This window comes from Syngnathoides biaculeatus, chromosome 19, assembly GCF_019802595.1.
Source record: "Syngnathoides biaculeatus isolate LvHL_M chromosome 19, ASM1980259v1, whole genome shotgun sequence".
NCBI classification, from domain to species: Eukaryota; Metazoa; Chordata; class Actinopteri; order Syngnathiformes; family Syngnathidae; genus Syngnathoides; species Syngnathoides biaculeatus.
The window spans coordinates 11879802-11896556 of NC_084658.1; the positions used below are offsets into that span (position 1 = coordinate 11879802).

At 43.2% G+C, this 16755-nt stretch overlaps 1 protein-coding gene and 1 long non-coding RNA gene across 2 annotated transcripts in view; one reads left to right on the forward strand and one right to left on the reverse strand.

Annotated features, from left to right (window-relative positions):
• Position 1: 1 nt before the first annotated feature.
• Positions 2-11864, reverse strand: agtr1b (angiotensin II receptor, type 1b). The gene is made up of 2 exons (XM_061805897.1): positions 11690-11864; positions 2-2940 (listed from the first exon to the last, which is right to left on the reverse strand). Exon 2 carries the CDS (start codon positions 2856-2858, stop codon positions 1764-1766), a length of 1095 nt encoding a protein of 364 aa, XP_061661881.1. The 5' UTR covers positions 2859-2940; positions 11690-11864; the 3' UTR covers positions 2-1763.
• The window catches only part of LOC133493000 (uncharacterized), a 68698-nt gene continuing 58186 nt past the window's right edge, over positions 6244-16755 (forward strand). Inside the window, exon 1 of the long non-coding RNA XR_009792818.1 lies at positions 6244-6439. This is a non-coding gene — a long non-coding RNA (uncharacterized LOC133493000). The remainder of the gene's footprint in view (positions 6440-16755) is intronic.

The following is a 16755-nucleotide window of genomic DNA, read 5'->3' on the forward strand; positions in this document are numbered from 1 at the left end:
TCGTAATCACACATAAGTCAATCATTCATCGGACCGCACGACCTTAACATGCAAGGTGAACATTTTCAAAAATAACACATTTCAACATCAACCTAGAAAAGGGGAACGCTGGGATTATGTCCACATTGTTGTATTTTATTCATATCTCACATATTCACAAACTGTACACGTAGACAGTAGAAAACAATACATCATCGTATTTAAATACCACAAAGACAACCACCCATTTTCTGTACATTATGATACCACCAAGTATTGACATTTTTTTTTTTTAAACATTTGGACAAGGAACATATTGGACAATTACGATTACCAAATAACATTCTCGATATTTGTTTTGCCGTGCAGTACTTTTTACGTCACTTTCACTGCTTTACAAAACACTACTTTTTAATTGTTTTTTTTTTTCTTTCTCTTTGACTGGCGAAAGAGCTGCTGAGCACACGAAACATTTTTATCACCAGGAAGAATGCAAACACTTGGCGAAAGCAGCGTGCGCACGCAGTCCGATGTATTTTGTTTTTTTTATGCAAAGTATTTTGATGTAAATTCTGACTTTAATGGAGGAATCCGACTTAAGTCGAAATTCGAGTTATGTCGCCACTGTGGGAACGGATCTCAGTCGTAGACCGAGGACCCCCCCGGTCACCAATTTCACTGTTTGGCATGAAACTGGGTGGATGTTTTTGTCATTACAAGGCGTACAAAAAAAAAAAAAAAAAAAGACTCAAGGACTGTGAAATTAGACAGGAAGTCCGCCATTTTGGTTTGAAGCAGCCGATTCGAATGAATTTCCGTGCTCTCGGGAAATGAGAAAATCCGGCGAGGGGATCCGACCCAAATGAGCCCCGATATCTGTTTTGGAAAGATGGCGTACGCTCAATCGCAAAATGTTTTTGTCTACGCTTGGATGACGTAAAAGTTTTACAATCACTTCCCGGATTTACGATTTGAGATGTTTCGTACAAACACTCAAGACAACCAATTGCTCAGCGGAATGAGTTTCAGGTCCAGTCCCGATTGGCTGTTTCATTTCATGAGGATTTTCAATTGTAAAAGTTGATAGCGCACAGAATAATCTTTTCTGTTGAGGTCTGATAATGGGGACAAAAAAAAAACCAACCACTTAATCACTTTTTATGCCACATTTACAAGCTCCATGGCTTAGCGCACGCACACAAGGATTTGCGATTGTCGACCCTAAACATTTTCCAAGCAGAATGGTGTTGGTTTACTTGTAACACACCCCCTAAAATCGGGCCCTTGCTTAATTTGATCGCAACAGAGGGAAAATGCTAACATTTGGCCCGATTGTTAGCATGTGTGTAAACTGCTTAACGTTTCACAACATGGAGCCAGTTGAACTGTGTTGACCAGAGATGTAACGATTTTTGATCGTAAATATTGAACATGTTCAACATTTACAACTGCTTTCCTAGCAAATCGGGGTGGGGAAAAATCGCTCTTAATGCGCCGTACAGCACGCTATAACCGGGTCCTTGTTAATTTTTACCGCAAGGGAGGAAATATACTAAAATGCGTCCCGATCGTCGGTATGTGTGTACCACGCTGGCGCAAAGAAGGTGTTACTGTTATGTTAAGTGACATGTTTCTTCTGAATATTCCTTGTGACTGATTGACAAGCATGCTACGAGACATCAAGACAGTCTTTGCGTGCTTCAGTTCTTCGAGTTTTGGACTTTTTCCAACCACGGAATGTCGTCTCTTGGCCATTGTAATCAAGAGAAATCCTGTCCCTGCCTTTACTTGCCTTCGGATGAAGGCTTGCTCTTCTGGGCCGTCAGGCTCAGAGCCTCAGAGGCCCGGAAGGACAGGGCGCTCATCTTGGAGCTGATGCTCGGGTGCGCCCCCGGAGGCCCGGGGGGCGAACAGCGCAGCAGTCGCTTGCAATTCTTGCGGAAATTGCGTCCCACAAAGCCGTACACGATGGGGTTGACGCAACTGTTCAGGTAAGCCAGGCAGATGGTGAAGGGCATGGCGGTGTCGATGATTTCCACCATGGCGCAGTTCTCCACCAGCATGAGTTGGGTGAGAACCTGCAGGAAGTGGAACACCTGGTGCGGCATCCAGCACAGGAAGAAGGCCAGAACGGCAGCGGCGAGCATGTGCAGGACTTCGTCGTCGCGGGACCTCGAGCTCTTCTGGATGTGCCTGGCGCCCACCAGCGCCCGCCCGATCAGGCAGTAACACGTGATGGTGATGACGAAGGGCACGAGAAAGCCCATCAGGCTCTTCATCAGGTTGATCGCCAGTAGGAGACCCTTCAGCCTCACGCGTTTCTCGCCGGTGGGGTGCAGGACGCCGCACAAGGTGTTGTTGGAGTTTGCGATGTTGTGCACGTCCCGCGTCAACGCCGTGGGCACGCTGAGGACGAAGGCCACCAGCCAGACCACCACGCAGGAGATGCGGGCGTACGCCACCGTGCGGAAGCGACGCGAGCGCACCGGGTGCACGATGGCCAGGTAGCGGTCGATGCTGAGCGCGGTGAGGAAGAAGGTACTGGTGTACAGGTTGAAGATGGCCAGCCCCGCGCTTGTCTTGCACAGGAAGCCCCCAAAGGGCCAGTGGTAGCCCGTGGCGGTGAACGTGGCCCACATGGGCAACGTGATGAGGAAGGTGAGATCGGAGACGGCCAGGTTGAGCACGAATATGTTGGCCACCGTCTTGAGCTTCATGTAGCAGTAGATGACTGCCACCACCATGCTGTTACCCACGATGCCGATGACAAAATTGCAGCTGTAGACGATGGGCACCAAAGTGAAGATGATGTCGTGGTTTCCGGACATGCCGCATGTCAGGTTGATCCCCTTCGTTGCCCGCGATGTGACGTTCTCCATTTTTCCTTTTTTTTTTTTCCCCCCAGCTGCCAAAACCTGGGACCTGTTCCACGGGCCCTGGCCGAGAGGGCCTCAGACGCTTCTATAAAAGGAAAGGAAAGAAGGAAAAAAAGAAAAACGTCAAGACTGCAAAAGCTTTTGTCTTCATCACCGGTGGTAACTGACAATTTATTTACTTACCTCATTAACAAGCAGTCGAAAAACATTTGCATCCCTTCAGTTAGAGCATAAATAAGTACCGTAATTTCTGGCCTATAAACTGCGACTTTTTTTCCACACGCTTTCAACCCTGCGGTTTATGCGGCGATGCAGCTAATTTGTGCATTTTTTTCTCACGGCCGCATGGGGGCACTCAAGCGGAAAAGGGAAGCGTGAGACCAGTGGAAAAAATTTGCTGAGGAAGTGACTTTTTTTTTTTTTTTTTTTTTTTTTTTTTTTACTGGTCTGGCCCTGTTAGCGCGGCGCTAGCGTTAGCGTGAGTTAAACTCTCTGTGTATCGTCTTTCTTTGTAAATATCTCGTATTTCAATGTGGGGACTTGCGGCTTTTACGCAGCTGCGCCGTGTATATGTACCAAATGGTATTTCCTTTACAAATGTACCGGGATGAGGCTTTACAACCAGGTGCGCTCCGTAGGCCGGGAATTACGGTAGTTGGCGTTTGCCAATTCACAAGCAAAGAGCTCATTTTGGATCATTTCTAGTGTTTACTGAACCTTTTAATTACTCATTTTTATCTCATCACGTGCTAATTCAAAAAGAATTATATATGATATTTTTCTGGTATCTTCCCATTGTTAGCAAAACCGAAGGGAACTTCTCATTCTCAAAGCGTGTCCAGGGATTTCTTTTTCGTCTTCTTTTGGGGCAATGCAAGTGAATCAAAGCGGGGGAAACTATTTTTGCGAGTACTGTTGCCACCTCTGGCACCAGCACGGCCCATAAACGCTAAATCCCCGACCCACAAGCTCATTACAGACCCACACGCTAAAAGCATCCTTATGCTTTATGCTTCGCGGATTGATTCTATTTCATTTCATTTATATATACTTATTTTAAGAGCAAGATTTGAGATTTGAGCTTCCGTCCAGGCTTCCGCACGTCACGGCCCGTGTGAAGCTACCGAGCCCGGCTAAGCGCGCCATTAAAACACGGAAGGTAAAGGAAGACGCGCTCGAAAACGCTCGCCTCGATACGTCGTGCCCCAGCGTGAGAACTTCTAATCAGCGTGCACCTAAACAAACAAGACAGCGGGGATTCGGCTTTCTGGAAACTTTTTGTCTCTGTGTGTGTGGCTCGGTGAGAAAAGCAAACCTGCTTGCGACGGAAAATTGGCCTCGGGGCTAGCACTTCCTTTGTACGAGGAGGAAAGACCAAATGTTTAATGGCTATACGGGCCTCGTTAGTTGGCCGAAAATAGTACTGCAGGAGCAACATGCACAAAATAATTGAAGCACTGAAAACTACTGTGGGCTGACTTTTTTTTTTTTTTTTCAGTTATGTAGATGCGTGGTCTAAAGTTTTAGGACTGCTGTCTGATGGTTGGCGTGAACAGTTAAGTGAAAAAGTGGTCTAAGTCCAAAGATGACTCAAAACTCTCCGTGTTATCACATATGACAACTAATCATTTCTACAACAATATCCTGCACTTTGTATGCCAATATTCGACCAAACCCGGATCATATTTCATCTCAAAGATTTGCCTTATTATGTTTATTCACTTCTATATTTAACTCAAAAATGACCCAAAATGGGCGGCACGGTGGATCAGGCGGAAAGCTTTGGCCTCACAGTTCTAAGGTCCCTGGTTCAATACCAGACCCGCCAGTGTGGAGTCTGCATGTTCTCCCATGCCTGCGTGTGCTTTCTCCGGGCACTCCGGTTTGCTCCCACATCCCAAAAACATGCAACATGAACATTGGAGACTCTAAATTCCCCCAAGGTGTGATTGTGAGTGGGGCTCTTTGTCTCCACGTGCCCTCCGATTGGCTGGCGACCAGTTCGGGGTGTACGTTGACAGCTGGGATAGGCTCCAACACTCCCCGCGACCCTTGTGAGGATAAGCGGCTAAGAAAACGGATGGATGACTAAAAATGATAATTCATTCTCGTTCTTGTGTAAACGTCCTAAACCAGTGTTGTGATAGTAAAGGGCAGGAATTAGTATTGCCACACGATGGCGGCATTGCTTCAAGTTGGTATTTGAGTTCATTCGCATCGTGTCTGATTGATATTACAGTAGGAAGTGATTGTCTTCTAAAAGTTTTACATCTGTGTGTATGTAAGATCTAAATAATAACCTGAAAGATTTTGGTTTATTTTAAATTGTAAAAATACTTCAAAGTTATGATTAAGAGTGGAAACAAATCGAGTTATTTTCAACTTAACATCCAATAAAAGAAATCCATGAAAGCCCGTTTAAGTGGATTAATTTGTGAAGTGCCTTTACTTCCCCATTATGAGAGTTGACACAGAAATATTAGTATCTTGTTTAAAACAGCCTCCTCGTATCTTTTTTTCCCCACTACCTTTGGTAAATATTTCATCGGTTATCCAAAATATGCTTTAAAAATAATTAAATGAACGCAAATAAATGCAGCTAAATTTCATCAAAGCTCATTAAAGTGTTATTTAATTCTCTTGAAATGTTGGGGGGAAAAATCTGAAAATTTAGTAGAGTAAAATTTATTCAACCAAGTGCTCTTTCGTTGAAAATTAAATTTTAAATTACAAAAACTATTTGAAGAGTTTGTTTTCAAAACGAGACATAGGCATTTTTTTCAGATTTACGAAACTCGCGGCAAAATTATCCAGCTCCGAATGGATAATTATGGCGCGAGTTTTGTAAATCTGAAAAAAATGCCCGTCTCGTTTTGAAAATAAACTCTTCATTTGAAGGGTGCATGCATGATTGTAAAAGTAATTCAAATAAAATTTATGACTTGTGACAGACTCACTTTAATAACTTTTTTTCCCCCCATAAAATGTCTTTAAAAATATACTTTTACATGAGAAAATCCTCATTAATTGTCTTTAAAATCAGCTTTAAATATGTGAAAAATCGTGAATATAGTTCGACTAGTGCATTTACTGTCATTAAAAATATTCAATTATTTTTTTAAAATAAAATCAATATACTTTGCTTATTTTTCCAAGTAAAAAAAAATTACACAATAACAAAATACAAAAAATATTCATTCAATTCAATGCTCATCGCCCACCCCCAAAAAAAATATATATAAAAAAATATATTTAAAAAAATAATAATAATTAAAAAAAAAAAAAAAAAAAAAAAAAAATATATATATATATATATATATATATATATATATATATATATATATATACATCATCACCTTTTAAAGGAATTCTGCTTAATCAGCAGCATTCCACCATGCATCAGAATTTAATCTCTCCGCTCCTCCAAATGTTCCAGCAACCTCGCCGAGCAACAATAAGCGTTTGGGCTCCAGACGTGGGTTGGATTGTTACGCGCGCCACTGCCAAGGGCAACACGGCGACGCGCTATCTCGCACGAGCAGTCCCCGTGCCGAGCGACCGCACGTCACCGCTTGTTGTTTACGGTACGTTGTTGTTTTCCATTGGTAACGATTAAACAGTGGTGGCGGCTGTGTGCTGAATTGCACGCAGCCAAATGAGCGATATGACCATAACTTGAAGTTCACCTACATTTATACTGTTTTATCTTTACCTTCGTTGGGATGAGGGATGCAAAATATTAGGAACAGCTGGATTTGGCGGCAGCATTATGACCACTTCCGAAGGTGAACTAATTGCACGACATATTTCATTAGCAAAATTCAAGCGCCTGGGTTTTGAAGTGTCGATCTAAAATGAAGATTTTTCGGCCTAGGCTGAGGTCTTCGCTCTTCTCACGTCCTTTTAAGGCAGAACGTTTGCGTTCTATCGTGCAGTTGTTCTTAATAAAGTAGCCGAACGTCGGTTTCACTTTGGAGGCTTTTCCATCAGAGTCTCTCGTTTCGCGGCGGGTTTATGATCGCCGCCTATGTAAATAATGTCGAAAATCGACACCATGCGCCGCGTTTGCCATTTTTACGAGAATTTGGAGTGTTTTTCCACGAAGGGAAGTGCACAAAGGCAAACATGGAGGTGTGACAGACGGGAGCCCGGTGATTTTTTTTTTTTTTTTTTTTGGAACGCCGCGGATATGGCGAGATGGCACATTACAGAATGGCCACCATAAACCCCCGAGTGACCGCAAAACAGGAAGGTAAACATCTTGACCGGGGCCGCATCCTCCTCAAGAGAAGAGGTGCAAAGGTCAAGCAAGGCTTACTGTGAAACAATCAAGTCGTTAGGAATGGCAGGATGTTGCATGTGTAGGGCTGGGGAGGGGGGGGGGGGTTTAATTTCAAAACAAGAAATAGACCCCGTTAAAGGATGTGCATTGGCAACTCATTTTTAGGTACAGTGGATATTAAAAGTCTGCACACCCCTGTCAAATGCCAGGTTTTTGTCATGTAAAAAAAAATTTGACCAGGATAAATGTTTATCATCAGGTTTTTTTTTTTTTTTTTTTTTTCTCACATGCGCTTGAAAGTTTTAGGATAACACAAATGGGTATTTTGAGCGGACTTTGCATGTTCTCCACGTGCCTGCGTGGGTTTTCTCCGGGCACTCCGTTTCCCCCCCCCACACCCCGAAAACATGCAATGTTAATTGGACACTCTAAATTGCCCCAAGGTGTGATGGTGAGTGCGACTGTTGTCTGTCTCCATGTGCCCTGCAAATGACTGGCAACCAGTTCAGGGTGGACCCCGCCTCCTGCCCGTTGACAGCTGGGATAGGCTCCAGCGCTCCCCGTGACCCTTGTGAGGATAAGCGGCAAAGAAAATGGATGGGTATTTTGAGCTGTTCATAATTCACAGGCATAAAATATGGTGGTCACGCTCAATATAGTGTTCTTATGGTGTTGAGCAGTGACACTGTGGCGTAAACGTACATTTTGATATTACGGCCCAAAAGTTCACCCTTGGTGTCATTGGCGCACATTTTTGTACGAACGTTTGAAATGAATATATAATTATTGCAAAAATGTTGGCAAGCTTGGCTGTTTTTTTTTTTTTTTTTTTTTTTTTTGCCAGGGTTAGGACAGGTCCCATAACATGATCCGATGAAGAAAACAGGAGATTGTTGTCACTAAACAGCCAGTACTTGCCTTCAGTATTGCTGTCAATCAAGTCTACTCTGGCTCCTGACAAGTGTTCTTTTGGTCTTTTCATCAATTTTGGACGAGCGTCCAGTTTCTCTAATGTGTTGTGTTTTCTCAAGTTGATGATCACTGTGGTCCACGGTACAGTGTATTTAATGCCTTGGAAATATTTTTGTAGCCTTCTCCTGACTGATACTTTTGAACGGTGCCATCCCTCTGATGCTGTTGAAGCTATCTGCAATTACAACCCTGGTTTGAGCCAGCTTAAAAAAAAAACCCAAAAACACGCTTCCCATCAACAGAGCTATGCGAGGCTCGCCGTGTTCCAAACAGCCGCTCCCCACGCGCCGCCACCCGTCTAGCTCGCCACACACAGCCAAGCGTAATGTGGGCTTGATGGAGTTAATGATTAATAGCGGCCCATCATCAGCTAGGCTCACTCTTGACAGTCGTCTTTGGAGAATTTGCAGTGCGATGAAACACGGTGTAGGTGCCTAATACCATATTTACAATCTTCAATACCTCAATACTTTTTGTTCATCACTATTCATGTTTTTTTTTATGTAATTCTTTCTCAGTCTTTATTTTCACCTGCATTCTTTTTTGTATTTTTTTAAATTAGGTTTTTGTATATGTTTTCATTTTTTAATTTTTTTTGCTATTTTTTGTCCAATATTGTTGTCATTCTTTTACATTTTTGTATTTTTCCCACTAAAAATGTCTGTTTTTCAAAAAAAAAACATTTTATGTAATATATTTTTAGTTTTTTCATTTTCTTCACATTATACAGTCTTATTCTCAGAATTTTTTCTAACTCCTAATATTTGTTATTTTCAAAATTTTATTTTTTAAATCTAATTTCATGATTCTTTCATATTTCTTTACTATTTTTGTTGTCTTATTTCTCTATTCATCTCATCCTGTATTTGGTTATTTCTAATCTTATTTTTTCTGTAAGTTTTGGCACATTCATAAATTTTTTTAAAAATATTTTTCTACTGTATTTGGATTTTCTCCTAATAGTCTATATTTCTTCTGAATATTTATTGATATATTTGTTGTCCAAAAATATTATCCATCTGGTTAATTTACTTCCTCTTCACAGCTATCATTGCCAACTATTTTTTATTTTTATTTATTTTTTTTTTTTAAAGCAACTCAGTCCAGATTGCGGTGTTTAAAGTTGGGTGCAAAGTCTCCATGGCTAGTCCTCAGAGGGGAACTCAACAGAGAGGCAAGTGGGATCCATCCGGTCAGCGAGGATGTCAGCCAGTTAAATAGCAACCGGCTCTCTGCATTCTTTATTGAAGTATGCGTGCATGTGTCATGGTCTAAATAAGGGGGCAGCTAGCGGACAGCAGCACTGTCCAATGAAAAGCTAGTACATCTATGATAGTGTATAATGCAATATTTTGCCAACAATGTTATCGCGATTGCTGTTCAATGAAAAGCTTGCGCTATATTTTCTTTCATTTGATGGTGGCGTGAGAGATAATGATAGAATACATAGTGTTTTTGGACGTAGCATACAGTAAATGTGATTTTTTTTTTTTCAATAGTTCAAAGTTCTTGTTTGATGGACACTTGACATGTTTTTGATCCCGGTGGTGTTGATAAAGTACAGCGATGCCTCGGTTCTCGACCACAATCCGCTCCAGAAAACGGTTCAAGAAGTGATTTGTTCGAAAACAGAATCGATGTTTCCCATTACAATGAATGGGAAAAGAAATAATGCGTTCCAAGCCAAAAAAATTAGGCTTTTTAAAGCATTTTTTTTAGCTTTTCCTGATAATAAACTGCATAGTAGGAATACATGTATAGTCTAAATACTTTATATAATAAAATAATTTAATAAATATATTTATTTTTTGCTTAAAATGTATGCTTTAGTCGTAGAATACGCTAGGCTGGGAGTGCATTGCCGTATCGTTAGCAACTCGGCCCCCAGCCTTGTAAACTTTTTTTTTTTTTTTTTATCAACAAAAGTTATGTCATTTACATTTTTTTTTCCAGGGGGCGTTCAAATTGACAAGAACAAAATGCGTCTTGTGTGGGTCAAGTGCTTGCGCCGCGTGCATTATGTTATTTCTGGGTTTTTTTTTCGGAGACGTGGGAATTCACAACAAAGCACGTCATGGCTCAGTTGGTCTGGCCGCGCGCAATATGTCATTTCTGTGTTTTGTGTGGGACGTTCAAGTACCGATTTTCGTTTGAAAACAGAAGCAAAAAAAAAAAAAAAAATCTCAATTTTCGTTTGAAAACCGATTTGTTCGAAAACGGGGGACGTTCGAGAACCGAGGCTTTACTGTACAGGGAGATTAATTTTGTGCTTTAGTGTTTTAAAATGAGCAATGACAACATAGTTTAAGAGAAAAATACTGGATCTCCAGTTGCCCTTCAAAACACAAACAGAATGTCAGGTTCAGACCAAGTCTCCAACACTCATATTTGTTTTGAAGACCAGCAAAAACTGGAGCCTACAGAACTGATTGATGGATTGTTTGTAAACAAAGGGTTGGGTCCTTGGAGTTCCTGACCAGCCATCAGGTGCGAAATTACTCAACCGAGTCCATCTTTTGTTAGCTCCCTATTTCTAAAAAAAATTATTTGATCATGAGCGAGCAATTATGAATTTTAGAAGAAAATTACCCAGCGGAGGATTCGGGCATGCCCTGTTCATTTGCAGTCTGGACGCGACCGGGGTGACTATCTGACCTGGAGGGAGTCTCGTTATTTTCAGAAGTCGCCACAAAAAGTTACTATATGTGTTTTTTTTTTTTTTGGGGGGGGGGGCACGAACTATAGCAACTAAGTCCAAAGAACTGTTGAAAGACAGTCACAATAATCTGCGGTGTGGGTGTGGGGGCGGGGTGGAGACACCATTTGTCTCGGAGGTGTTGCGCTAAAGATTTAATCTGAATTTCCAATCGAGGTGTATTAAAAGTACACATTTATAAACAACATTGTTGATAAAGTGATGCACATTTCCTTTCAAACCCAGCTGACAACTTCCGATGGGCACGCAGAAAATTTTGCTCCGGGTCGACGGGAAGGTGACCCAACTGGATCCAAGCAAACGATCTTAACATGCATATTTTCGGAATGTGGGAGGAAGCCGCAGTAGCCGAGGAAAAAGTCCACAGAGGCAACGGGAGAACTCGCAAATTGAACCCAGAACCTCGGAATTGGGAGGCACAGACACAGCAGCGACCGCTCATCGCAAAGTGCTGCGAATTTGATGACTATAGCAGGACTGCAAATTCATATGGAATGCTGTACAATACTGTTATTGTTATGCGCGGATAAAGTTCAAGTCCTTATTTAACAACGACGCGGCGAAATTAGCGCGACTCGATCCTCCTAACGGTCTCTCCGCAATCAGTTTTAAAAAGTGGATATTTGGCGGAACCCGGCCCGCAACAACAACGTTTTCCGACTCTTTTCCTCGTTATCCCGACACTCTTTTTACTCTGAGATCATGTTTGTAAAGTGAGGATTTCATCAGACCCCCACCCACCCCATTCTTTCCACATGAGATTCTCGACCAGACAGCTGCAACAGGTGGCAAAAGTACCACCCGGCGAATCTCTCCCCCAATTACTCATGTGTTCAAAGCCAGTGAAAGCGAGGTCATCTTTACCTGAAGCGATGCCGCGATAGCGGGAGCCCACCAGAGAGCGAGAGAGAGAGAGACCACCGCCGAGCGCCGCCGGCTGGACCACGATCAGACTTCACTGGCAGAGCGAGACGAGCAGGAATACCATCTGACAGGCACGCCGACTCGGACTGACCGCCCCCCCCCCCCTGCCCCCACTCTTTCTCCCTCTCCCCTTCTTAAGCATACACACAAAGTGATGAATGAGTTACACTGGGGCTGCTCCACTCACATTGTCCATCTCTTGAGTGCGCGCGCACACACAAATAAACACAATCTTTCACAACAGCGTCTCTCGGACCCTCCCTCGTCCCCCTCCCTCTCGCCATATCTTCTTTTAATAACTCACTTTCGCTGTCAACTGAAGCCTGCTTTTTTTTTTTTTGGTTGCAACCAACGATGTAACGACATAGTTGTAACACTTTAAAGCTATGAAATAGTTATAATCATAAAGGCTTGTAATGGGGTGAGGCCGGCGTTGGTTGGCTATTGAGGTGCAAGGTTATTAGCGTGCCTAGTGGTGAGCACATCTGGGTTGCGACCCGAGGTGCCAGGTTCAAATCTCAGTCCTTTCCGGTGCAGGGTTTGGGGTTTGGCTTTTCGTCCAGATGTCGCGGTTCCGCCCACGTTCCCACAGCACGTCAGGTGATTTTTTCCGTACCCGCGTTGATGGTGTCCGCATCGATCCCGCCCATTGACTGGCGACCGGTCAGGTCCGACTTCCTTCCCGCTTTCAAAAAACATGCACGTTAGGTTGATGGAAACCTCGGAAATGTCCAGATGCAGCGACGTGAACGTAAATCTGCGCGAGCGTCTTCGTTTAACTGAAGAATCCAAATTTTCCCGTTATGAGCATGAATAGTTATTTCTGATAACTTTGCCCGAGTTGTGTTCACCTTTTTCGAAAAAAAAAAAGTTTTTTTCTTGTTTTCTGTTCAAATATGACTTTGGCAACCGTGCTATTATGCTATAAAGTCACAAGAAAGATGCTAGATGAGGTAGCATCCATTTTTCACGTTCCAGTGTGACGGTCTGAGCGCTCCGCCGTGCCGAAAAGTCTCCTTGTGATTAATGCGCATGCACCTATATTTTACTTTACTTTATAACTTGCGGCCATTCCGAAACATCCCCATCCACGCTTCAACACGATTGTGCCATTCGACAACTCGTCGCCGATCGTTCATGTTCGCTATGGACATCTCTGAAAGATGAACACAGCGAACGTACATATATATGTGTATGTCTTTCTATCAAATTTTGTTTTAAGATTAGGTTATAACGTATGTTAGCTACCTGTATGTAGAAGAAGGGGAACTATGAGACCGGGGGATTTCCAAGTAAGCGTCTGCTACATAGCCAGAGTTCACCGCATTAATCACAAGGAGACTTTTCAGCACGGGGGAGCGCTCAGACTCTTACTCCGCTATTCATATTTGATTGACAGATGAGCAGGGCTTGTTATCGGCGCATTCAGACAACAGCTCAAGTTTTCACGATTTTTGAAGCTTCATCTTAAGCACTTGACAATTTATTTTTCATTATTCATATTGGGGGTGGCACGGTGGGTCAGCTGGTGAAGCGGTGGCCGCAGAGTTCTGAGGACCCGGGTTCGATCCCGGCCCCGCCCACGTGGAGTTTGCATGTTCTCCCCGTGCCTGCGTGGGTTTTCTCCGGGCACTCCGGTTTCCTCCCAGATCCCAAAAACACGCAACATTAATTGGACACGCTAAATTGGCCATAGGTGTGATTGTGAGTGCAAAAGCTTGTTCGTCTGTATGTGCCCTGCGATTGGCCGGATACCAGTTCAGGGCGTACCATGCCTCCTGCCCGTTGACAGCTGGGATAGGCTCCGGCACTCCCCGTGACCCTCATGAGGATAAGCGGCAAAGAAAATGGATGGATGGATTATTCATATTGCCCGAGTTGTTCAGTCTCTTCTCTATGTTAAATTTAGATGACTTGTTCTCACTTTATTAAGGGCATGTTTGACATTTATTAGAGTTAAGGCGTGTAATAAAAAACAAACTGCTCATCATATTTATTGACATTTGAAAAGAAGACAGTTACAGTAGAAGAAGAAGTTAAGTAGAGAATGTGATTTATGTACCTACTAAATAACCAGTAGCATTTGTTGCTATCTAAACATGTCATTTTAAAGGTCGTTTTACAAATCGGCCACAAAGAAGCTGAAAGTGTAGCAAGTGGCGTCTGAGTGAGTTTTTGAATGCAAAAAAAAAAGTCTTGCAATTGCCAAATAATTCCCCCCTTGCAGTTGTTCAAGTATCTTCTTCACTACCTGTCTTGCTCCACTCTAGTGCACATCTTTCATCCGTTGTCACCCCCCGCCAGACAAAAGAGCACACATGAAAGAGGCAAGCATTGTGATTGTGACGACGTCTGTCATCGCTCTGTATTAATAGCCGATGCGAGCTCGCCCTCGGCTGGGTTATTACTAGGGCGGAGGCGTTTAACAAAGTTCTTTCCTTGACCGACAACGGTTCTAAGAACAAATCCGTTGTCACTCATTCGTCAAATTTTTATTGTTTTCTGTCCTCGGCTCGACTTTGCAGGAAATGCCCCTAAATGGGCATTTGCCATTCTATTCAATCAGTGCTAAACCGCATTGTTTTCTTTGGGAAGGTCAGAACAGGTGCTGAGAAGCGGATCACGTCGGCCGGGGCCTCGGTCCGGAGTCGCCGCGGCCTAAACGGGTCGTGATGGATGAGGCGTCTGTCGGCGGCCGCGGTGCGGACGACTGAGGGAAGAAAGGAAAAACAAACACGCCTGGGGGATTGGGGTGGGGGTTGAGTCCGGCTGGGTGACTTTGGGGCGCTCAGGTGTGACCGAGTCATCGGTTTACAAAGCCGACGTGACAGCGGGTCGAAAAGGAGCGAGATGGGAGAGTGGTTTGTGAACTCGTGTACTCGAGGCCTCTTCAGTCTTTATGCCTGCCATTAGTCAGGTCCAGCCTGAAACGCGGCAACCGAGCCATTTACGCCTCCCGAGCCTCGTATCGCCTCCATTACGTCCGCCATTGAAGAATCCCCTCATTACGGCCCCGCACGTTCTCCGGGCTATCAAACAATGTGGATCTGACCCACGAGGACTCTCAGGATGTCCGTTATGGATCGAGCGGCGCATCTCCAAGAGGGTCTCTCCGCAAAACAAATACTTCTCAGAGGAGACAGGATGTTGTTGCAATATCAAGCACGGCGCACAACACTGATTTACAACCCTCGGGTGCGAAGAGAAACAGATGGCCACGTTTTAAGAGTGAAACCCAGATCGTGGGAGGCTTTTGTTTTTGCGTTCCCCCAGTGGGGAATTTTGGAGTTGATTGGTCGACGCTTAGCTCAGGATTGCGAGGTGGAAAGGTCCCGTGGCAACCTGCCGTCGAACCTCCAAAGTCGGATGTCCCTGAGATGCTACGATTAGAAATTTGGTTGCAAAGGAAGATAACGAAATGGCGACCTGCAAGATGGCAGACCTTGCAGGTCCCACTCCATTGTTGAGTCCTTTCTGATCAGGACACTTCTAGGGTCCGTTTTAGGAAAAACAACAAATGGAAAAGCAGGTGAAAGGACAGGACTGCAACTGAAGGGCATCTCCCACGCCTGGAGGTGCGAATCTTCGGCCATTTTCCCGCTAATCAGATCCCTTTAACACGATCAGCCGTCAGGCTTAAGCGGGCGTCGAACGAATCGAGGATTAGCGCCAGAGGTGGCGGGCGCCCCCCCCCCCTTTTTTTTTTTTTTTTTTTCTTCTGAAATGCCAAACTGTTTCCCTCAGCCACCTGCTGAAGGAAAGACGATCCCCAGCTCATCTCCGGTAAACGCGTCGCGGACAAAAAAAACGAATCCTCTAAGTGGGGCACGTTGTTCCCCCGACATTCGCACTTGACTGTTCTCCAAACGTAATATTTCATATTCACACCTGTTTCTCATTTGTTGCCTGTTGCACAATGGAGGTTTTGCGTGACGGCATCAGTGAACTTTGTTATTCTCGTGTTTTGGCCGTCGCTGATGTTTTACTGATGAGCGCGGCTTCCACTGAGCCGTCTCATGTTTTGTACCTTTGCTATGAAGCCCCCCCCCCAAATTCATTCATATGTCTTCACCTCAGATCTCGCATATACTTAAGCCGCAATGAATTCTACATTCAGGTTGTGATTAGAAGCGTGATACCGTTGTGGCTGCTCAAGGCGGAGTTACTTTGAAACTGTTACTATGGCTCCATGCTTAGGTCATGATTAATGAGGGAGGAAAGTCGGGGGGAAAAAAATGTTCTGTACTGATGCACAACTCTTCACAATTCTTCTTTTTCTTTGCTTTTTTGGCTCAGACTTTCACTTAAATCAAAATCAGAGAAAATCTGACTGAAAAAAAAAATAGATCACGGAATGGGAGGAAAAAAAGAGAAATCTGAATAAACATAGTGTGCTACATTATTTTTTTATTGCATTAAAAATAACAACATTAATACTACTATTTTCTTGCCCCAAAAAAATCGAATTTATAATGCTGACCTGGCAGCACACAGCAGAGTTAAAAATGAATTAAATGAAAAGAAATTACAGTAAATAACTGTACAGCAGTTGCATAGTTACATAATGCAGCACATTACAACATTATGGGTTAAAGGTTCAAAAATTTGCAGCAATCACAGTATCTTTCGCTAACTTTTTCAACGATAGTATCGAGGTGAATGGGGTGACTTGTATTATGTTGCACAGTGTTCCAGTGGGGAAGAAAATGGAAAAGATCACTTTTATTATTCCTTATGGCCAAGGAAATAACCATAACATAAAAAAAATCATAAATTGATTTAAAACAAAAGATTTTTTCTTTGTAATTTAATTATTTATTTTCTGTTAAAAAAAAAAAAATCATATCTAATCTCACATCACTATTAATGTGAATTCTGGTGTCCAGAAACATTTTTATTTTATTTTGCTTTTAACTATTTTTGAATGGAAAATGACTTCATAGAGAAAGCTAAATATAGACTACTAATACTGTTTCTACATTTAAATATTATATTACCATTGCCGT

What these genes read in the sequence shown, in the direction of transcription:
- agtr1b (XM_061805897.1), bottom strand. Translation starts at nt 2,858, where the DNA reads ATGGAGAACGTCACATCGCGGGCAACGAAGGGGATCAACCTGACATGC.